This window comes from Strix aluco, chromosome 5 (genome assembly GCF_031877795.1).
Source record: "Strix aluco isolate bStrAlu1 chromosome 5, bStrAlu1.hap1, whole genome shotgun sequence".
NCBI lineage: Eukaryota > Metazoa > Chordata > Aves > Strigiformes > Strigidae > Strix > Strix aluco.
Window position 1 is genome coordinate 63,524,308 of NC_133935.1, and position 24,986 is coordinate 63,549,293.

Consider the following 24,986-nt stretch of genomic DNA (forward strand, 5'->3'; position numbering starts at 1 on the left):
TCCTATGATGTCTGCTGTGCTGCCTTTCTAATAATAACTTATCATGTACTTCATGTCTGAGTTAATTTCTCTGAAATCACAAACATAACTTCTTCATGGTTACATCATCTTTGTGGTTTTGGTTGGGTTTTTTTTTTTTTTTTCTTTTTTTCTTTCCTGTTTCTCTACTCATCTTGATCTTACTAACAGACATGTCTTGCAAGTACTGTATGTAGATGAAATTGTATAGCAAAGCGCTTGACATATGGGGTATACATGTATCATGCTTCATGAAATTTGAGTAACTCAGACCCACTTCAAGCCACAAAAATTCACAGTTGTTTGTTGTTTTTTTTTTTTTTTTTTAAAGATGATGTCAGGACATAGAAAGGGTTGACTGCTCCCTAAGGGACAGGGAGGTAGGGGGACTCCCCAGGGCAGCAGGGCAGGGGCCCACCAGCCAGGACCGGTCCCACCCCCTCCAGCCAGGGAGCAGGGCAGGCCAGGGCACGGGGGAGAGCAGGTGGCAACCCAGAGTCCAGATCATTGACATAGTTGTGATGATCAGGATGGTCTGAAGTCAATCTGTAGATCAGGGTCTGGATCAACAGGGCCCACAAGGAAGCACAGGCAGGGCTGTAGCTGAGCAAGAAACCAGCACACCTACTCTATTGCTAGGGCAGAGACTGGCAGCCCTGGACTAAGCTGAGGTGGAGTCTCTGGGCGGAGGTTGTGGATGGAGGTCCCAAGTGAGGCCAGTCAGGACTATGATGGCCTATGAGTCCTTTTGAAGCCATGACAGGTGAAATTGCTATAACCTACTCTGTAATTGTCCAAATCAGTAGGGAGATTTGTTAGTCTTACCAGGAAATCCTCAGTGTGGGGGCAACTTGATACAGAGGACAAGCCCACAGAGGAGGTTAGTGTAAATCAGTATGTTTCCCACAGGGCTTTTTGGCTAGCAGGGCTGGGCAGAAGGGTTACTGCCAGGTTGAGAGTTGGACCCATCACCTCCTGAGCTGTGCTGGTAATGGCCACTTCTGTCCCAGTGTTTCTAGTTCCCAGTCCAGGTCCCCATACTGCTAGTGACTTGCTAGGGACAGTGTTCAGTTTTGATATTGCCTCCTATGCTCGTGGCATCTCAGAACCTTAAAAATCTCCTAAGGCTTTCTTCCTGGCAAAGCCCTGCGTGGAACTTCCATGCCCCTGCATCAGGAGGCCTCACCAGGCACTGTAGGACCATTGCGGTGACACCTGCCTTCACCAGTTTGCAACTGGCTCCTCCACAGACACCTCCACGTGGTCTCAGGGAGGTAAAGATGGTGGGGAGAGGGCAGGCAGGGGGATGTCTGAAGAGACAAGCTCCCTCTGGGCCTGACTAGTACTGATCCCTTAGCTTCATTGGGTTTGGGAGGTGGGTGTTACACTGGGCAGCCTGGCTTCCTTGTACCCTGCTGCCTGCCACAGCCAAACTGGGGCTGAGGCTGCGGCTCCTGGCCCGGCAGGCTACCCCTTACTGAGCCTGGGTTTCAGCCAGAGCCCCACCTGGCCCTTCAAATGCTGTCAGCTTCCATGCACTGGCATGACTACAAGAGATGAGAAAGGTATATGCAATTCTTTTACTGCTGGCAAAACCTAAACCAGCAAAACCTTCTGGGAGCCTGGGAATAGTGGAAAATACTGCTGAGGCTCCCTGCGGTCCCTCCAGCCCAGCAGAGCTGGTACCATGACCGATGGAGGGGACTGCTGTGTGCACCCTGCTTGCCCCTCTGGCTGCCCTGCCCCACAGCAGCCACCTCCCACCCTGCCGCTCCCCAAAACGTGCATTGCACTGCAGCAGCATGCATCCTGGGGTGGGGGTGCCTGCACCCCTGCCCTCCCAGTCTCCCCAGACACCTTTGGGCAAGCACTCAGTCGGGGCACGAAGAAATGAGAATGGTCTCCCTCAGCAGCTCTCATTTCTTCCTTTTTGCTGAATTAACCTCAACTCACATGTAGATGAGGCTGGTTTGCTGCAGGAAAAAATTGCCACTTTGGGTTTCTCCCTAAACAGCTAGGAAGAAGCGTAACTTGTCCTTCCCTGCTTGGCTGAGCTTCCAAGTGTGCTGAAAAACACTTTCCTTGAAGCTCTCATTCTCAGTTCACAGAATCACAGAATCATCTAGGTTGGAAAAGACCTTGAAGATCATCCAGTCCAACCATAAACCTAACACTGACCATTCTCAACTACACCATATCCCTCAGCGCTATATTGACTCTAAACCCCTCCAGGGATGGGGACTCCACCACTGCCCTGGGCAGCCCATTCCAACACCTAACAACCCGTTCTGTAAAGAAATGCTTCCTAATATCCAGTCTAAACCTTCCCTGGTGCAACTTGAGGCCATTCCCTCTTGTCCTATTGCTTGGTTACTTGGTTAAAGAGACTCATCCCCAGTTCTCTGCAACCTCCTTTCAGGTAGCTGTAGAGGGCGATGAGGTCTCCCCTCAGCCTCCTCTTCTCCAGACTAAACAACCCCAGTTCCCTCAGCCACTCCTCATAAGACTTGATCTCCAGACCCTTCACCAGCTTCGTTGCCCTTCTCTGGACATGCTCGAGTAATTCAATGTCCTTTTTGTAGTGAGGGGCCCAAAACTGAACACAGTAATCGAGGTGCGGCCTCACCAGTGCCGAGTACAGGGGTAAGATCACTTCCCTGTCCCTGCTGGCCACGCTATTTCTGATACAAGCCAGGATGCCATTGGCCTTCTTGGCCACCTGGGCACACTGCTGGCTCATGTTCAGCCAGCTGCCAATCAACACCCCCAGGTCCCTCTCTGACTGGCAGCTCTCCAGCCACTCCTCCCCAAGCCTGTAGTGCTGCTGGGGGTTGTTGTGGCCCAAGTGCAGCACCCGGCATTTGGCCTTATTGAAACTCATGCTCAGTTGAAACTCAAACTCAGTTCCTGCAGCCTTGCGTGCTTGCAATGGACCCCTGAAGTCCTGCGGTCTGTTCTTGCTGGGAAACCAGGAATTAGTCATGTTTCCACCAAAAAAAAAAAAAAAAGCTGCATTTTTCATAAGTTGTGTGACTTTTGAATGATGAAATTTTGAATTCTTTCCAGATCATATTGAGGTCATAGAAAAACAGGTAGCAGGCACTGTCTGTTTGACTGCCAGTGAGGGGTTTTTGTTTGCTTTTTTTCTTTATAAAGGTATCACGTCCTTGGATATTTGTTTGCTATATATTTGGTTTGAAAAGCAGACATATATTCACTATAAATCACTATATAACCCAAATATAATCTTTAAAAAAACCCTTGTTCTCATGAGGAATCATACAACAGTTCAAATGGTTTGAAATATTGAAAACATCTTTTAATTGTGGAATTCTATACAAACTTGGGTAGATACAGAAGTGGTCACGACAAAATGTGTTCTTATTGCCTGAAATTTTTCACAGAAATAGAAACATTGATGGCAAGCTTACTGACATCCAACATGATGAAATCTTTAAACTTGCAAATGAATAGACACAGCAACACTCCTAAGTAGTTTGTATGTGTTTGACTGTTCTTGAAGTCCTACTACTTATATACCAACCTCAAAATACAAAGAACTGAGATTAAAATTTTTAATGCACACCACATAATAATGTAAAATTAAGCACAAAAAAGGTAAACAAAGTGTAATCCTGAAAATACACTATTTTTTTACCTAGGGCACTGACTTATTCCAAGAATTATTTTCTGTATAGTTGTGTTTTAAGTGAGGCACACATTTTGTTTTCTGCACAGGACAAAAGGGAATGAAATGTAATCACAAGTGGAACTCAAACTTCATGCCAGTGTTCTTGCAGCCCTAAGCAAAGCTATACATTAAAATATGCTACAACCATTGTTCTCAAAAAGTCCTTGGCACTTTTCCTCTGATAATCTTACTTTCATTTTTTTTTAAAAAAATGGAGCAAATTACATTTCTGCACCTATGTCATAAGGCAAAACTATAATTGCAACTACAAGGACAAGTTACCAAAAAAACTCCAATCCAAAGACAATCTCCACCCTCAGGCCATCACCCCCAAACTCCAAATGCTTGGTGAAATAATATCATCCTTCCTCCTCATCGCTGTCTTTCATAGTAATGCCCTGAAGTCCTCCCGCGTCTGTGACTGAGACTGTGGCTTCCTCTACGGTCAGACGGCTGTGAACAGTGTCATAGGTCTTACTGTTCAGCGTTCCCTCCAGCACACCTTGCAATCGGAAGTCTCGGTAGGTTTTCTGTGGCAAAAATAAAACAACCTGAATTGGACCCGAGCAAGTCTGAGCAGTCTTCCACTATACACTGGCCATTTCTAGCATGCCAGTGGCTTCATGCACCCTGCAGTCAGGGACCTGTCATCTAGAGTTTGGTAGATTTTGTGGTCTTAAGTTTCTGGGCTGCATGAGATTTCTGTAAACTCTAGCATCCACAAGCCACACTTTGATGGTCATTCCTTTAAGAGATTGTGTTTTGTACTACATTTCTGTAACTGTATGCAGATTTCATAGTAACTTCCATTTTTCTTATTCAATAAGAAACAAAGAATTTTTCTAACTGCAAATTGAAATGTGAATTGGCTACAGGTAGTTCTGTCATTTCACAGAAAATATAAGTGTCTGACTCTCCCCATAATATGATTTTATTTGCATTTATCTTTACATTTATATGCCAAATGTGGAAAAATAACATAAATTTTATATTATGATCTATATTCTATAATGTGAACATTTCTCAGGTGACTGCTCCAGCCAATTAATTTACATTCTAAGTCATCCACATTTTGACTCAAATCTACATCTTTCTGTTTTTTGTTTCTTTGTTTGTTGTGGTTTTTTTTTTTTTTTTTTTTTTTTGAGAAAGTTTTGTTTCCCTGGTATTCAGCCTTCCTATGAACCACCAGATAGGTCTTTTTTCTTTGACTTTCTATCAAGAATTCTGAGTGAAATTATTTTATTCATTGATGTTATATTCAAGTGAACATATGGAAAATCATCTACTCTGTCTTCCTTAAGTTGTAACATATTTGAAATAATATTTTCCGAAGTTAGCTTGAAAAGCTTAAGAAAGACAAGTTGATCTAGCTAGTTTCTTATTTTGTATACAGTTACTACAGGCTCTTGGTGTTTATGGAAGACACTATGAAAAAAAGAAAATGGAAAATAATTGAGGGCTATCAGGCCCATTCCTCTGTCAGAGGAGACTGTGCACAACCCTTAGAGAAAGAAAAGAGAAAAGAGCTGATCTTGTTTCACTCAGTACTTCAGAGAACTGCAAAAGACACCTCTGAAAATGGGTAACATTCACCTGGGAGAATTTTTTCTGCCACTATCTATGATGATTATTTAAACCTTGTCTGAATCACTGCAACAGAGATTTATTTGACTTTCACAGGTCAACTTCAAAGTCAATGGATGCAGCTTATGTTTTGCTCACACACTCCTGCGAGTACCCTGCCTGGTCTTTTTGAAGTGTCACCATTGCATTCCCTTTTTACAACACTGTGCATTCAATTTCCTTTTAAGCTGCTAACAGGTCCTACAGCAATTTCTTTCAGTTTTACATTGTATTCCTCCCATTCTCAGACCAGCACTCTGGGGTTCAGTCATTGCTCTTCTCTTGACATACTTTTGCAGGATAATAATGTTCACTTCCAAGCTTAGTTTTTCATTTCTCCCTAACTTTCCTTGGTCCTTGACCCTTCTTTAGTTACATCCCTCTGCATGTGTCTCAGACATGTAACGATATCTTTATGCCATCATCCTCAGTCTTGGCTTTAATGGGAACAAGCAATGTTTTCTTCTTCTGGTCATTCTTAATAATGCCACTACCTTTGCTGCATCCAAACGTGGAATAATGAGTAAGAACTCATCCCATGTCCCTTATAAATGACCTCCTACTTCTTTTTTGGAATATTTCCAAGAGATGACAGGGGCAACACAGGCTCCCAGTTTTTTCAAAAAGCAAACAGAAAAGTGCCTCCATTCACTCTCAAGTTTGGAAGAACTGCCTCTCCACATGTCCCTCCCCAGCTGGGCTGCAGGAGTGAAAGTTTCTTATGATACTCTTCTTGAACCACTGCTTCTTACTTCCCAGCAGCCTCCTGTCTGCTGAGTTCCTGTTTTACCAGTTCTGTCTTCTTCACCCACCAAAACACAGGTGGACAAGTTTTTCTATCTTCTAGTACATTGACCAGTACCTCTATGATTGACATCATCTTCTTCAATCTCCCATATCCACAGATGGTGCCATGGAATAACACACTTAGAATTTATGTACAAAGTAAACCAGGTCTACAGGCACAGAAAGGTTGCTGCTGTAATCAGTGTGGCCCCATCACAACCAGGAGCCCACTTCTGTGGAACAAGGATCACCAGCGTGCCAGGCTGCAGAAGGAAGGTTGGTTACAGTGCAGCTCATTCACCTGAACTTCAGTTTTATAAGAGCCTCTTCTAATCTCTGGGTGATATTTAACTGGTATAACTTAGTCTACCCATTGTTAGATGTTGCTGGACACAGTTTTTAGACCCTATAACACTTCCGCCCCCCCCGAGGATGATTACCTTCACTTGAGAAGAGCCTTAAACCTCTCACAAAAGCCATTCATTTTGACCACAAATAGCAAACTGCTTTTGCCATTTTGGCATATAATATAATGAAGAGCCAGATACTGTTCCTAGGGAAATCAGTTAAGGTCAGAAATAGCAAAGTTAAGCTTGGGTGATTCAGGCAGGGAGCCATGATGCCATCATTATTATGACTGTTTTTTTGCATATCTCTCTCTCTGTTTTTTTTTTTTTTTTTTTTTTTCCTTTTAACTAGTGAATCCTGAAAGTTGCAGTTGCAATTCTGGTGTCCACAAGCTAAAATGCTTCTGACTTTGCAGTCTTGCATGAACTTAATGAGAAAATATTTTGAAGAAATCAAGGTCACCATTGACAACAGCTGCTTCTTATTCCACATTTATACAGATAACAAGAATGTTCAGAGTTAAACAAGACAGAATTAAAAGGAAAAATCTGTAATGGCTTTCTGTCTCTTACCTAAGGCTATTAACTAAGATCTCAAAGGGATTTAGGATGAAACTTTCTTTTATGGTAGGTTAACCCATAATTGCCGATTGCAAGGTATTTTACACTTTGCTCCGAAGCACTTGACATTGGCCAGTGTAAATGACTGAGGACTGGACTGGAAGGATTGGTATTTCTATTGATACTTATCCCAGAGTACAAAAGATTAGAAAATGTTATCTAATATATTGAATACTGTTTTCCAATTGAACCTAGTAATCACATGTGCATGAAAAAGAAAATAGTTACTTTTTAGGAGAGTGGGAAAAAGGGAGAAAGAACATTACTGGGATTATTACAGTAAACCAAAAAAATCAGTAATATGACAAATAATGATTTATTAGGAATACCATACAGCATTGCTGTACAGCCAGTAGTAATCTGTTAAAATTTCTCAGAATGATCTTAATTGTCACTGAGTCCAGAATGGATGACAGTTACTAGTGCATATATAATTAACATTAGAGGTTTTAATAAATTGTTTTTCTTCTGAAATTTGTTACAATTGTGGAAAAAAATTCCCAATGTAAAACTACATAAGTTCACAACTTTATTCCACATTTTTTAACTTATCGGATGATCTTAATTAACATGGATGATCCTATCCATGTTAATTCTTTATCACTTTTCTCTCTTTACTATGCAGTCTAACACAAACACGTTTTATTTACCTTCACTATCTTGATGAGAGTCTTCAGCTGGTAGATGTGAAGCTGAAGGTCTAATCTGTCAGCCAACCACATGCATATGACTTTCATGGAGCTGCTATACCATTGCTGAAAAGAAGGATAAAAAAAACCCCCAAACACCAAACAACACTTAAGTATTCATTTAACAGATTTGGTAATGAGAGGTAATGAAACACTTTGAAATGATCACAGATCAGCCCTTGAAGTCAACAATGATATAATTTCCTGTTAAGAGAATTGCATGGGTCAATAGGAAATCAAATAACAACCTAGACTGTTCTTTACATGAATTAGCAACTGCCATTTTGTCTTTCAGTTACAATATTTTCAAGCAAAATAGCATTATGCACTTTGCTATCTGTCAGTAAGAATGAATAGTAAATACACAATTACATGAGAGCATTGACAGCTAAAACAGCAAGGGGAAAAACAGGTAGGGTATGGAGAGAGAGAATCTGCAATACCTAGATTTTCCAATACAAACAGGAAAACAACATCAAACTGTATGTGATCTGTCTTGCTTTTTTCTTTTAAATCACTCCTTTATTAAGTAAAAAAAATCAGAAATACATGGAAACTGTATTTAAGTATGATCAAAACACCAGTCCTCCCAAAATAACTACGTTAAGGTTTTGTTTTATGTTAATTACTAATTATAATTGCAGCCTACCTTATTTCCTTTTTATGTCTTAGGCATGGGTATGTTTTCACTCAAAGCTTCACAAACAGATGGGGTAAGAATAAGCTCTCTGCTGTTGGTGTCTATGTTACCGTAAAAAAATGCTCAGATCCAAATAGCAACTATAATAGTTCTTTCACATTAACTGGATTAAAAGAGATTTTACTAAACATAGTTGTAGCAGTTTTCCTCCCCCTCCTGCAAAATACCAACCAGATGTCATTTAGTCAAACTGTAAAAAGGAAGGGATTTTTTTTTTCATTTTAGCAGTGAGAGATTATAAGAGTTTGTGTCATAGCTCTGTTTCTAGTCTCTTTCCCCACAGGGAAGGGGCTTAAATTATTTTCTAATGTGATTTCCTGTGTCTTTACAAAATACACAGCTATGCAAAGACAGGAAACACAGTGCATATTTTAAAATGCAGTGTGTTAGGCAAGGTATATATTGTGAGTAATTCAAAGGAAGGATCTAACATGTCTCATCAGCCACCTCTACATTAGCAAATAAAATAAAACATATATTGAAAAAATGAAGACAAATTACTGTCTACTGGATGTAACAAAAGACAGAAATAGAATTCTTTCATCAAAATGTAAGTTGTTTGGAAAAAGCTTTAAAGGCATACAGTGAATATATGTAAATATTTTTTCCTTACAGGATAACAGTCTCATGTCATTGTAACTATCAGTTTTACAATAACTTTGGAATAAGATTTTAATTTAATAATGTCTTCTTTTTATTTTATTTAATGCATTAAAATGTATTTTAATTATAAATAATTAGAAATAAATTACTTTTACATATTTTAGAGTTTCTCCTATTAATTTACTATTTTACGTAAGTGAAAAAACACACCACGCAAAATGCGGCTAGTTGTATGTTTCATAAAAGTAGTTTGATTTATTCAATAAAATGTGGGACTGACTGGATATCCATAAAATACGTGTTTTTTTATCACTGAATGACATCCTTATACTATTTACATATTTACATTCACCCCAAACATGCATGCTGGTTTTGATTTCCTTTATAAGTACCTGTAAAATATTTCTACTGTGACAGAGTTGTTATTGGTGGCAGCTGTAAACTATATGACAGGTGTTGTATGTATACAGATGTCTAGAAAATAAAATACAGTTGAGCTTATTCACTTGGGGAACTCTATTGATCTAATAAACATAGAAATTCATAAGCCAAGCATTCTACTCAGAATATCTGTTGTTATTTGCCATAAGATGAGCTCAATTATTATATTGTCACTCAGACTCTACAGTTGTTAATCTTTAACATAATCATGGTAGAGAGAATGATTTTAGTAGTGGAGTTTTATCAAAACTGATATTCTTCCATAAAAAAAAATCAAATAACACATCCATGATGTATTTGGTTTGTATCAAGCTGAAAGCAGAAGGGGCTCAAACTTGCTCACACAAACAAACTACAAGACAGGATCGAAAATTCTGTGATTGGTTTCCCCATGCAACATCGCTGAATGGTGCCAGATCACTGAGAATAGACCCAGTCTCAGTTTTCTGGCAAAACGTGTTTTAAAGCCCAGCCAGGTAACTTAATTAAGATGGATGCAGTAAAAATTAGAATCTCCATACATATCTGTGATATGCTTACATGCACTGAAAACAAAGCTAAGAAATTGGAGGAAATTAATTTTGCTACTCAAATTTGTGAAAGAAAACAATATAATATGTTTTCCTGACTAGTTTTGATACATTAAACTTCCAGTGAAAATGTTTATTTTGGCGATTGTGAAATAATATGTGCTCCTCTGTCAACATACCTTGTTCAGAAAAAATATGACTGCTGTTGTATTAGAAAAAGATGTATTCTTATTTCAAATTGTCACAGTATTTTTAATAAAAATCACATCCATCGTATGTTTAGAGTGTTCCTAGAGGTACTTGTGGAGAGGATTCCTGTTCAGTATTGGCCTTATATCCACTAGTTTTGAGCATTTAGTATAGGCTGAAGCTGCATAAACATAAATCTGCTGGACACTGTAAGAAGAAAAGTAAGTATTTTGCTATCCCTTCTTTTGGAGCCTGTTAAAATGCACAGCACTGCAAATGCCTCTCAGAGGTGGAATCCAAGCCACACATTTTGACAGCCATGAGCAGGGATGCATCTACTGTGACTTATGGGAATCTATTGCAAACTCAAAAGCTTCAGTGATTAATGGTCCTGAGATTGTACAGATTTTAAGTAATAATAATTATTAAAAAATCCTTCTAACTGGTTTTAAGAAAAAGTCACTTTTCTGCTAGTAACAATAGTACTGAAAGGACACTGTGACTCTTGCAGATGTCAATTATATGGTATTAGTGCCATATTCTTTGCTGTTGTCTATACAAGAATAAAGCAGTAAGTGTTTATTATATATTTTTCACATCAGCACATAACAGCAGCCAACCTCTTCAACAAAAATATGTTTGCCTCCCTGTTTCCCCCCCTCTTCTTATTCATAGCTCATCCAGCTGCTGTAAGGGCATGCATTACTCACTTCATTTTCCTGAGATACCTCTTTTAAAGTAAAAAATAAGAGAAAAGGAAAGGCTAGGGTTGACTCTGTGAGACCCCTGTATTTATTCACACTTATTGTGCATGACTGTAGACTGGTAAATCATATTAGCAGCCCGTCTCCCCATCAAGCTGCTACTTGCTTTCCAGCCCTGGGAAGGTTCAACAAATCAACAGGAGCACGGAAAACAGAACATCAGTCTAATCTAGTGTTTAAGGTGAAGTTTTCAAACCCAATCTAAGAAGATCTTTAGAGCAAGCAACAAGCTGAAGGGCTCAGAAGGTGGTATTGACAATGAAAGAGTGTTGAAATATTGAGAAGCGCAGCACTTGTGCATTTTTAATAACAAGAGGGTCAACAAGGACACAGCTCCCTCAGTGCCAATAGTTGCCACACCAGGGCTATAAACGCTCTCAGTTCATCAGATTTCTTAAACAGTTCATCAGCTTTCTTAAACACCCTAAACCTCCTCAGCGGACCTTTAGTCTTAAATTAACAAACCAAAGCAATGAAAGAGGGTGCAGCTTGAATGGCCAGCATTGATCCCCAACGGGGCTCAGCGCGGCTACAGGCACTGAAAAACTCGCTCCATTGTCGGGAGGAATTGACAAACCTCCTCGCCTAAATAGTCCAGTGAAGGCGGGCTGGAGGCACGCAGCTGTAAAGGGCTCCCCTCGCCCCGCTCCCAGCGCTCACAATGCGCCAGGCATGAGCTCTTTGTCAGGCCCAGACTCTGCAATTTTCTAACAAGGATTAAAGTTGTTTCTCGGCAGGGCCAGTGAAAAGCGATTTAGCAACATACCGTGCTTTCTTCAGGCAAGTTAAAGAGAAGTAGTTAAGGAATTTCATTATTCTGTTGACCGGTGGAAATACAAAACAAATATATTAAATATTCACCATCTTTCTGGGTGCCTGAGCTATAACATTCGCAGAACGGTTCAATTAAATATAACACTTATGGGCTGAAAGCAAGCACTTCAGATTTATTTTTGAAGTTTTGTAAAAAGGTGCAGCTGTTTGCCACCTGGAAGGAGGCTCAATACATACTAATACACAATGCTTTAGTCCTTCTAGGGCTGGTATCCCTAACGCCTGAGACACAAGACCCCGTTGCGTTTCTATATCTTGCCTGCTTTTGATAAATGGGCACTGTCAAAATGCTTTTTCTGCTGAATATGGCAGGGGGAACAGCTTTTATAGGAACTCCATTTTATCTTCCTATGGAAGCCTTTATTGTACTATTGATCAGGAATTGAGTCGCTCAGACGACAAGGGGATGTTTTTATTTCCTCCAGCTCTACTTTTCCTACCAGGAACAATAACAAAAAGTATTCTCACTGAAGAGATTGTACATCAAAGGCAGCATAACCTAAAATGCATAAGAAATGCTATGAGCATGTTAAATGCTAAAATGCCTAGTTCTTATTAAAAGGCAACACTAATACATTGTTCCAGGATTTTGATAGCTAGCATCAGTAGTGTGCCATGGAACTTTTAGAACATTTGGAAAAATGTTAAATGACAAAAGAATAAATAAGATATTCCTTAAGAATGCAAACAGCGAAAGTTAGGAAAAAGTTCCTGATTTAAGTTTTATAATTTGTTTCCATCTTTGTAAAATAGGAACAATCATACTGACCTCCTTTGTTGAATGTTAATGATAATGAGGGAACCAAGTGTTACTTGTAGTGCCTTTGACAACACTCAGGTTTAGAAGTTATAGCTGTATTTTCAAGTTTAGGTGTAGATATCATCCACCTAAATGAAGCTTTTTACCTGAGTAGAGAAGAGTTCATAAACTCTTCTGAAGGCTGGAAAGCCTTGGTAACTCTAAAAACCAAAAACCTAGGGAATGATCTGTCAACCTGTGGGCCACCATGATACATCAGAAGGTCATCTGCATCTTGTAAATACACAGAGAAACACCAAAATAAGAAATCAAGTCAGAAGAAGTAATTAACATTCAAAATATCTTTATATCTGTTGCAAAAATGGAAAATATTTAGTTACAAACAAAAAGCAACAATGAAGTAACTTTGCATAAGATATTTATACTTTTCCCTCAGGTTTAGGTAGCCTTTTGATTAAGAAAGCCTGAGAAACCTTTGAAGGTTGAAGCAACTGTAGGTAGACATAGACAAATGTCTCAGAATGTAGAGGTTTTGTTGTACTCTCTTCCTGCCCTATCAATTCTGATTCCTGACACAGGCGATTTATGAACTGGTCAAAACATCCATTTGTTCTGCTGAAGGGAGACCAGAACTTGTTGAGTAGAGATGTAGTGCCCTTCCACCACTTCCTGCTGTATCTTCACTCCCCTGGGAGTAACAAATTATCTCCCCAGTGACTTTTCTTTTTCTAGATCACACTGGTCATAGATGTGGACTAGTCTGTGAGGCACTTCCAAGTTGCATTTCCAATGTGACCAGAACAATGAAGGAACAGAAGCTTCTCAGAGAAGAGAAAGCTCTCATGCAAGACCTTTCCCATCCCACTTTTCAGCTCCATGTAGCTTCATGGTGACAGCCACTGCCCTTCTGCGACAGGGCATCCAACTCCACAAGAATGTGGTTTCTCTATACATAGCCTCATAGTGCCACAACATAAAATGTTGAGCTAGGTTTGACTCCAAGCACTCAACTTACAGTGACATTCCTGAAAAAATATTCTCACCAAAATTCAGAATTTTGCCTTTGTGAAAAGCCCATGCAAGGGTGGTATTTTGTGTGTGTGTGTCTCAATGTCATTCTGAATCAACAGAGAAATTTATGTTATTGAGATGTGCTTCTACGTTAGAGACAGTAAGAGTCAGTTGGCAGAAGTGGTCATTTAGCTGGCCTCTGACTGTAGAAATAAAAATTATACCATCCCTAGATACAATAAAATTTTCACGTATGCTTGTAGCCTGAATATGCTTACAGCTACCCTGATGCTTCTGGCTGTTTGTTTTTTGGCAAGATAGCAATCTTTCTGTTTAGAATATCGAAGAAGTTTATATTATTTCTCTGAAAAATGAAAAAAATCTCCACCTTTTGATTCAAAGCACTGCTATGACCAGGGAAAAAAATTATGTGGCTTAAATTTCATAGCAAAATGAATACAGAGGGAAACAGCTGACATTACGACTGTGCCAAGAGTTAGAATTGTATCTCCACTTCATGGGCACTGATCAAGCTCTACTTACCTAGATGTTCACTTCCTGAATATTTACTATATCAGGACACATTACTTTTATTGTTATTTACAACATATAAAATACAGTCAATACAAATATAAAACTGAAAGGATGTTTTAATATACTTTAGCTTTCATCCAATAATAGGATATAACCATTAATATGAGGATATCGGACCTGGAAAGTTTGGGGGCTTAATTTTGCATTTTCTTCAATGTTCACAAAGTTCAAGAATAATATTGGTTTTGGGTGTCACCATGATGCCACTATTTTTATTCCTTTTGCATTTTTTTTCTCTAGGAATTTTCATTTTAAAAAAATGAAAGAAATGAAGATTAAAATAAGCACAGATAGAAAATCTATGGAGTTAGCCTTGCTGGAACTGTGGGTTTATCGGGCAGTACAAACAAATGAAGCCTTTCCCATACACCAAAAATCAGATGTTTAAAAGCCCTTCATTTGGAAAATCCAAATGATTAAATCAATATGAAGTGTAATATGAAGAAATCTGTATTTATCTCTGCCCCCCATTTTGCTTCAGTTCCTTCCCACATTTTCATTCAAGGACCTGTCCAAAAGTCCTCCATTGCTGTATCGCTCACTTCTGCTATAATGCTCCCAAGCCCTGATCCCTCACATGCTTCTACTTCACACAGAGCCCCCGACACACCCATCCCATCAGTGTCTTATGCTTCTAATGTTCAGCACCACTTATCAAGGCATCTTCCTGGAAACATCTAAGGCTTTTATCCAGCTTCCGTGTTCTGGTTCCTCCTCTAGGCCTGAAATGCTAAGCTAAGTTTTGAACTTTGGCTTGGGAATGTGCAAAAATGTTCACAGCCTAAATTACAGATACATGTACCAGGAAAGGAAAAGTGAGAAAGAAACCACATACTGCTGTCTGCTTCAACACTCATACATATTCTTGTGATAAAGGGATCAGGACCAAGACTTCTTTAGATTGGTCATTTCAAATTACAAACTCTGTTTGGGTACAAACTGCACTTTCTTTTTCTCCCCCCCGCCCCCCCCCCCCCCCCCTTATTTTCCTTTTTTTTTGTGTATGTGATTGTATCAGATTTATTAACTTGCCTCTTGCACCCTTGCTTGGCCAGGGAAGAAAGGTTTTCTTCCTTCCAGGGGGACTCTTCCTTTGGTTTCCTTCTGCCTTTTTTGTGCTGTTACTCCAAAGAACCTCTCAAGGAGCTCAAAAACATTTTGTTTTTCTTAAGAATGACTAATTGATGAAACAAACACTTTAGCCTCTAGTCTGTCTCTTCCCTGCCTATTTGAATGGAAGATTCCCACTGTCACTCCCAGAGCAATCAGGAGAAAAGTGAAAGGAGCTCAACAGAAAGAGAAACCCAAAACCTGACAGAAAGATCTTGTTCAGCAGGACTCGTGACAACAAACAAGTGAACAGTTGCTGGATGTGATATTTTGGTGACACAAGGAAAGAAATTAGGCAGGCTAGTTTTCAGAAATCAGTAATGAGAAGAAAAGAGAGAACAGGACTCACTTAAAAGCATATTAAACATCTTTGAAACTTCTAGGCAAAAAGAATATTGTTCTGAAATAACAAATAATGTCTAATGTAAAAAGCTTATCTTTTAGAAGAAAAGTCAATTTTTCATATTTTAGGCTTATAATTAGAAGTTGGCTAGTTGCTGTGGAACTGCTGCCAATACACAAATAAATATACACTTTTAATATAAAATACATAGTACTCATCTCTCTCTGTGTTGTATATTGGTTGCTAAACAGCGATTTACAATATTTATGCTACTTTATGACATTTGTGACCTTCATTTTTTTTATGGCTTCTTCACATATGGTAGATGCGCTTGGAAACTTGTAGTTTGCAAAATTAGACATGCATAACTTCCTTCCATATCTGGACATATGTAATGTTGCTGTTCTGATTTTAAACACTAGGTACTAACATAATGCTCATGACTACAAGAGACTAACAGCACAAACAGTTTCCCCACTGCACTCTGGATACGCAGTGCATCTGTGAACAGTACTTCCATAGGTTATTCTGGTGCTAAAACTCTCCAGAGCAAACATTGTCAGTCTTGCTACAGTGTGTTGTGTCGCAATTTGGGTCTATCTGCAAACATCCTCTAAGGCACAGAATGGGGAACATCACTTGAGTGACCTTGAAATGAAAGCCAGCTTGGATCCTCAAAATAAACAAATGAACATAACGCAAAATGACCAAGTTGTTACTTATTATAACACCAGCCTCTTGCTATCAGGCTCTAGTTTTAAAAACCATACGAATGCACTTAGCTGCACAAATGCTAAGCAGTCTTCCTAAGTGCATGCGTAACCTTAGTAAGATTAAAGGTTCAGGTTCACTCTGCCTGTAAGGTATGTAGCTTTTGGTCAATCATCTGGGACTCCTCAGGGAGTCCTTGGAGTGAGGCATCGGCAAAGAGATCACAGGAAAAGATCTCCTGTGAGCTGCATCTCTCCCTTAAGGTGAGTATACTCTTAATCTCTGTACCATGTACCAAAAGTGAGGTGAAGTGAAGTTGAGCCAAAGTCTGTATTGTAGCTTTTACACTCACATTAGCAGTTCTTGTCCTAGAGTCTACTATTTAGAATCCCTGCTCCATGTGGAATGAGGTCAAGTACATATTTTAATTAGAGTATTTAAAGCATCCTAGGTTCCTCTGGGTGAATATTTACAGGCAGCTTATTTCTTTCCACCTCAGTAATCTTGACTCATCATCCATTTACTCTGTATGTTATTGCAATGGCATATGACAGGGATGCATGCGGCTGGGAAGTTGATAGGGAGTTGCTCAGTGGTGGGGCCACTCCTCTCCTGTTCCACATTGCTTGGGCACCACACTGGACCGCTGCTCCAGCCTCCTGCTTCCCTTTTGCTTCTCTCCTCCCCTCATCTCTTTGGAGCAAGTGGCCTTGGATTGGGCAGGTGCCTGGTTTTCTCCTTTCCATCTCTGACCCTATTGCCATGTGCACTCTTTCAGCTATGCAGAATTTACAGCTGTGTTGCTTTTTCTTGAGGTGGTTTTTCTATTAATTTGTACTGTTTTCCTTGTACACTGTGAACACTTTTAGTACAGTATAATACAAAGGACAGTCAATGCAGTGTAAATTAAGAAAATATATGATGAAATACTTGAAAACGATTTAAAAGAAATCATCTCTATATAGGTCAACACTTTTGCACACTGAAATCAGCACTAAAGCTTCAGTTCCCCATGATCAAACAGTTTAAGAAGCTCTTTCCACTGATGAATCACTGACTTTGTCAGAGCACTCTGCAGCATCCTCACCTGGTACTATTTTGATTTACAACAGAGCAACCTCTTTCTGTTACTCCAGGCTCATTATAGTAAAACTAGGTTATTCCTATGCTTTCTGGCACTATATTTCTTGTAATATGATCAACAATGTGGTTTTCTGTCTGTCTGTGAAGACTTATGCAGACTTTTCCTTGATTTTCCTTTTTAAACTAAGCTTGACCCAAATGAAATACAAGTATAAATATCAAACCTGCAAGTAAGGTTTGAGAAGCCACAAGGTTCTCCTGCTGTTTATACGTGTGTGAATTACAGTACATCAAGAAATCAATATTCCCTAGATGGTGCTTGTGCCTGGCACTTCATGGTGAACAAACATTAGGTAAGACAATATAAATGGTACAATCCTTATTGATTTCTCTTGACTGTGTAGAATGTGAAAGCTGCAGCCACAGTTAACACTTACTGACAGACTCATCTAAAGTTTCAGTGCTATTTTATATTTTTATAGTTGTCCACACTCAATTGATTCCATTAAGTTGCTAGACACATTTCAAGCCATCCAGATAAGAAAAAAAAATGCAGTGCCTGGAATGAGATGCTGCTACTTTGTGCCTAGCAGGATAAAAAGGTTAAAGGACTAAATTGTGCCTGGATGTTGGAAGGAGTTCTCTTTTATTTGAGAGAATTGTTATTGTTTTTAGTGAATGGATACTGTGAGTGATGGATAGATGCATTTAACTAAGTTAAATAAATGAACGAACAGTATAGACCAGAAATGTCTATGGAGAAACTGTACTGGAAGCTCCCAATGTTATAGCCCCTCCCCAAACAAACAAGCAAAAAACCCTCATAGTTCCACCCTTGATTGATAAAATTCCCTCAGAAAAAATATCAGATGGGCTTTAAAATCCTGAGTTTGGGATTTTTTTTTCCTTCTTTTGACTCATGACGCACATTTTAAATTGCCTTTTCATAACATTTTATTTATTTATTTATTTATTTTCAAAAGAAGTGAGCTTCTCACACAAGTCAGGGAAATTAGGGGGTAGGACAGCATAAGAAATTCTGAATATCAGGATGTGAGATTTAGTGCCCTGAAAAATAATTCTCTATTTCCCTTTTATACCCAAAGAGTTCTTTTAGCACGATATCAGAGTATCTATTTCATAGTTTCTTACTCCCCCACTGGGAAGATTTAAATAATATGATTGAATTAGTGTGAAGAAGGTGTCAGACATTCATTCTATGAATACTCAATGGAGGCTGGACTATGGGATACATAAAGTCTTGAGAAATCCTTTTTATATCTTTTTGGGCTGTTCGGTACACAACAAGATGGAAATTCAAAAATTAAAAATGGCATAAAAAATGAAGAGGGGAAATGTATCATATCAGAAACATATCAAAACCAGTCATTGTGTTACAGTTTCCTCTAGAGGAAACACTCTCAGTTACAGTGTAAAACAGCTTACAAAGTGCTGAATATTCTGATCCTGAAACAGCAAACTCTGAAGCACATGCTTTGCTTTAAGTGTGTTGTGGTCCTATTGATTTCAACAGTGCTGAGCTTTGCTGGATTCATAGCAGCATAATCAGCACACTCCAAGAGTGGGCACTCCTCAGCATATTCCAGAAAAAAAATAATCAAAGAAAACTTATATACTATGTGAAATCAGATGAAGGTTACATTTTTCAGCTTTCATATGAACTGTTGTTCTTTTATAGAAATTTATATCTCCAAAGATGAGGTGAATCTAACCTGAAAACATCAGGAATAATTTAGTGACCTTTGAAAAGACTTTGAACAGTAAATTTGCTAGATGTTGCTTCCATCTTGCAGAAGAGTTTCATATATTTGAGCATGTTAATATAATTCACTTTTTCAGTCCACATTTGGTGATACTGCCTACAGTTTTCTCCAAAAAAGACATGACAAACTCTTTTAAAATTACAGGAATGTCTTTAGATCAAGAGAAAACTGCAGAGTGGTTCTTATATTAAAAGCTTTCTATTTTCCCTATAAAATATTAGACATAATTAAAGGTGAGTTAAGACTTTGGTGAAAATCTAAAGAGCATCGGCAAATCTGAGCACTGCTCAGCTTTTCAATTGCTTTTCTACTTCTCAGTTCTTTTAAATGGTTTTCTATGGCAGGAACATTTTTCTTAATTAGTCACAGCTAATTAGTGTTCTGGCATAGACAAGTAATCAGAAATGTCAGAGCTGCAAGGCTACATCTCCCTAATCCTTTGATAATAATTTAGCCTCCTGGGAGGGCCTCAAGCTGCGGTAAGTAGTGGCTGACAATAAGGCAAAATTAGGTGGGCAGCAGACCATTAGGATAGAAAAATAAAAAGCACTACCAAATCCTGCTGAGCACCATCAGGCAACTAACTACACTGCCAGATGAGGTGCCTGTTTAAGCCTGTGTTGTTAATTAGCTGATTCTACCAGACCTGCCACATATGTCCAGGTGCACCATGCAAAGATGTGTATTTCTGGGTTTGCGCCAAAGGACAATTTTGCACTGTGATCAAATTTCAAGAATCTGAGAAAGAAGCCCACATATTTCTTGAAGATTATTCTGAGATATCAAAGAAATAAGAAGATCAACAAGCTACAATCCATTTTTGTTGAATCTCTTTTAAGTAATTAGGCACGGTCCTCTCATGTTTCTCAGAGGTTAATACAAACACGGCTTTTGATTTAAATGTGGCCTTTAACCAGTCCTAGTCTCAACTTGCTGAAGTTGCCTTGGCATATAATCTAGATCAAAAAGTAGACCTTTTGTCAAATCACACACTTGCAAATAATTACATAACAATGAAAGTAAAGATTACTTATTAAAATTAATGTGACAGGAAGCAATTTGAGAATGAGAAAAAAAATCACAATTGAAATTTTCTAGAAAAACATTGTTGAATACAAAATACTACAGTAATGGTGCTTTTGAGGTAGACATGGAGAACACAAGCCATTGGTACTACAGAAAACTCACATTTAAAATAAGTGTTCCTCTTAGCTGTGTAACACCAACTGAAGATTAACTCACTTGCCATAGAGAAGCATTTTCACATTTTTAACACATTTTTTGTAAAAGGTCAGGAAACTTATAGAAATGATGCAATTGAATAAAGCATTTGGTAAAAATGTACTTGCAGGTATGATGGCAAACAGAAATGAATCAGATGAGTACTTCATATCTCCATTTAGGCATAGAATGAAGTACATGACATAGTAATCTTTGGAGAATAATTACTACCTCAAATAACCTCAAGTACATCATTGAACTTAAATCATCCATCCTTGCTACTAATGGAAAAGGAAAATAATGTGATACCAGAACACTACTAGCAATTAATTAACATTCCAGGAAATATACAAGCATTTTTTTCAACAGAAAAAGAATATCACATTACATCTGAACTTTTGAAATACAAAAGCCAAAACCAGCTACGTAGATCTGGAGTGCTTAAGCATTTATACTACTCATAAAGACGTTCTGTCTTTCTGCGCTCCAAAGACAGTTGTATGAGTTCCCTGCCGTTAACATCTCTTACACTGCTTGTTGAATTGCTACCCCGCAAGAGGCCACAACCCCGAGGAAATTCTCCTACATGAGCAGTCCCTCTGAAGTTAACAGGACTACTCAGCCACACCACACCAGTTTCACACCCAGAAGAGATGGGCGATCAGGGCCAAAATCAACATCTGCTTACAGGTGCCATCTTGTACAAGGTAATGAAGGGACCTGTTGCCAATGATGACCTTACAGGATGCGCACTCTGACTATTTTATGTTTATGGTACACTTGTGAACAGGTTTCCCAGAAATTAAAACCTAAAAAAATTGGAAAACCTTTAAGTTGCATCAATGGCTAAACACTGATGTGTTAAAACCGTTCTCTTAAACCGTTCTTTATTTCTCAAAGCAGCAATCAAATATTGCATAAAGATTTCATTGTATATATAATTGGATATATATTTGTATATATAATTGTATATGTATATATGTCTTAATAAAATTGGAATCATACATCTGTTTACACTGTAAGTTTTTCACAACAGACCCAACACAAATATAACCTATAAGATAATGCTCTTAATGGCAAATAAACCAAGAAGCGTTTTGAAGGGAAAATGTTTGAAATTAATTTTTTCTGTGTTTGGACAAGAATATTTATACTTCATGTGCAATTAACAGGTACAAGAAAGCAAGAATCTACCCAAGAGGCACTTAGGAACTATACATTACTACAGAAATTAACTATTGCATTGATGTTTTAAATAGTGCTTTATGAAAAATGACTTATCTTTTTTAAGCTGCTTTGTTAACAAAATCCAATTTTGTTTTAAAGGAAACAGTTTTTAATTTATAAGTCTAAAGTAATTTAAAATGCTCAGGAGTTCAAGACTTATTAGTTCCATCTTAAAAATTCAGGTAGAAACATGAATCTAAGCCTAGTCAGCGATGAACACCTGGCACGTTTATGGACACAGCACTGCATTTATTAATGGTAAAATTCCCATTGATTTTGATAGCGTAGAACCAGATCCCATGGGAATTTCATAGTGGGATATTTTTTACTTCTGTTAATTTTGTGATCAGATACACAGCACTGTTCTTTGATAGGCTGCACAAATGTTCTTACATAATCCATCAAGCAGATTATCTTTATAAATAAGAGGGGCCTTAATAATAATTAGTAATATTTTAGATTTATTCTGTAATTCTGTTCTAAATACCTCATTTTCCCATTCACCAACTGCTACTTTTACAGCCTTTTCTAAAAATAAGTATTTTTCAAACACCGGTTAAAAAAAAAAAGTACAAGTTTGTTTCTAAAACATTTTACTAAACATTATTTTAAAAAACGAGTTCTTGGTTTAAGTGATTAAACTTTAAAAAAGTTTCAGTGGGTGATGCTTTTAACCAAATTTGTAATCATTAAACACTGTAGTGCCTGTCTTCATGATTTAGTTGTTATACATCAAAGCTACCTGAGTTACTGCAGCATTAATGGTAGAAAAGTTTGTTTCATTTGAGTTTGTTAGAAAAACTTGTCCCAATGCTATTTCATCGTCTTGGTTTACTTCAGTGGAGAATGGGATTGGAAGGAATCATGTGAATCACTGATTGAATTGAGCCTTCAGAAATCATGAACATGAACCAGACATTTAATCCAGAGCTACTGCAGACCATCCACATGTACAACACATTACAAAACCTTTCTAGTGCTCTTTAAGATCTGTGGTGTTAAAAAACAAACAAGCAAACAAAAAACCTCCCACAACTATAAGTTGCTCCAGCATGACAGGAGGAGATAAATGTCCTGTGTTCCTTTGACAGGAAGGAATTTGATAGGTAAAATTCCCAGCTGATCTTAGGAAGAAGACCATATCCCAGAGCGCAAAGGAAGACAAAAAGTTCTAAGTGTCCCTGACAAACTGACCAAGCAAAAAATCTTTGTCACTCCAAATCTGGTGATTCATTTTGAGAACAATAAGATGGCACACTGACCTGGGAGAGATCAGTGCTACTAGGACCACCAAGCCACATTGTTCTGCATGCCTTCTATACCCTTTCTGGAGGAGATAAGAATGAAATGCACCCAGAAGACAAGTTTTTCAGAGGAAAGGAAGGAAAAAAATAACCACCTTCATTCTGCTGCATGATCAGCAGAGGTACTGAAGGATACGATTTAAATGGTTTAAAAATGGTTCAGAAAAAAATAGCAGCCCAGTCTTCTTTAAATGTCCCCTGGAGATTTGAGCTTCTCTCATATGTAAGGATTCATATCACAAGCTTAAACTCCATTCTCCTGATTTTCACATTTTGTATAGCATGGCAGTGATTTTCCAGGCTTATCAAGCACCACCATAAAAAAATGCACAGTTTTTGTCTTCTCCCTAGTTTGAGACTTCTCAGGTAGACAGAAAATTTTCCAACTTCTAGCCTTAACATATGGTGACCCACTGGCAGACATTTGTACTTGTATCAATACTATTATATTTAAATGATCTTTGTTAGGTACATTACTTCATTTGATAGACAACCTGTTCTCTTGGTCACTGTAATCACTGTTGGTATATATCAGCCCTGAATCAAGTCAATGAAATCTGTGCATAAATAGTTTGTAATAATACATTTTTGGGGATTAAAATAGCATCTGAGGCCTGATCTTGTCTATATTTATAACTAACAGCTCTAGCACACAGAACAGTCTGGGTTTTTTTGGTTAGTCTGGATGAGGTGTTTCCCTGTCTGAAGCACAGACATGCACTTTTCCTATTTCGCTTGGCTGATGATTTCTTATCTGATACAAATACAATGTATTTTAAGGGGAAATCAACTGTGATTTAAAACTGTAGCCAGTCAAATGTCTTGAAGTATATTTACACAAAAATGTGAATAATTTTTTTCCTTTCTATTGAAATATAACTTGGTAGAACTGGATTTCTAAACAACACCTATAAAGAACACTAATTAAAAAAACGCTTCCAAAAATCATGGGCAAAATCTTGTTCAATCATACTGTTCTAAATCTGAATTAATCTCAGAAAAAGTGAGTTAACACAGTGAGATACCATTGTTTTAAATTTCTGCATGTTATGAGCTTACTTATTTGTTAATGCATTTATTTGAATCTGTCCAATTGGTTATATCTCCTAGTCTGATGTTATGTAGATATGTGATACTACCATATATAAGGAAAAATAAAGATATACATAGATGTTTGATACACAGAATACTTATCATGTACATCTTCTTTCTTTCCTTACAGCTACAAGCATTCCATGACAGCATACAATGTGTACTACTGAGTAAAAGGAGACAAGAATGGTTTTGTGTCTCAAAGGCAAAAGTGCTATGTCATGACTTGCATCCATACAAGAGATGTTTTCTTGTGATGAAAAGCTTGATTGTTGAAATGAAACTTGGAAGAGGTCCTCGACCTATGCTAACCCAATTGTACTGAGGCCTTGTCCCTGCGTTAGTGCTAGATGGTCTAACCCAAAATCATGCCAGGAACCACGCTAATGGCTGAATGGGTGATCACTTGCAAGTTCTCAGGCCTGTGCCCAGGACCTGGCCAGTTTACTGCTGTGGACATAGCCTAAGGCTTGGTCCAATCCCACTACATCAACAAAGTCAATGTGGTCTCTCCAGTGAGAGTTAGACTTGGCCTTAGGCATATAATTTTATTAACATTCAGAAAATTACAACATAAGCAAAAATAACCCCAAAGAAAAACAAAAAAATAGAAACTTGAAAATGAAACATATGCTTGCAGATTCAGTGCAAAAGCAAACTGAAGCAGAAGTTGCTAATGTGGTTTTAGTACTTTGTGAAGGTGCCAGCTGGATGGATGATAATTTTTCTACCCCTGCAGGGCATCAAAGCTTTTATAAAATCATTCTTTTCACACATATTAGCACTTAGCTTATTAAAACAGATGATACTTTTTTTTTGTAAAGCTGCCTGGGAGTGTCTGGAGATATAAAATCTGAGAGATAAGTCTCATTTTGACCACCCAGTCTAACAAACAACAAACACTGAC

General features: G+C 38.2%; 1 protein-coding gene across 10 annotated transcripts in view; it reads right to left on the minus strand.

The window, feature by feature from the left end:
* Positions 1–3,315: 3,315 nt before the first annotated feature.
* CADPS2 (calcium dependent secretion activator 2) overlaps positions 3,316–24,986 on the minus strand; it is a 322,674-nt gene continuing 301,003 nt past the window's right edge. For all 10 annotated transcript variants that reach the window (XM_074827609.1, XM_074827608.1, XM_074827605.1 and 7 more), the window contains 2 exons: positions 7,740–7,844; positions 3,316–4,239 (listed from right to left, as the gene is read on the minus strand). In XM_074827609.1, coding sequence (XP_074683710.1) covers positions 4,069–4,239; positions 7,740–7,844 — 276 coding nt within the window. In that variant the 3' untranslated portion in view covers positions 3,316–4,068. The remainder of the gene's footprint in view (positions 4,240–7,739; positions 7,845–24,986) is intronic.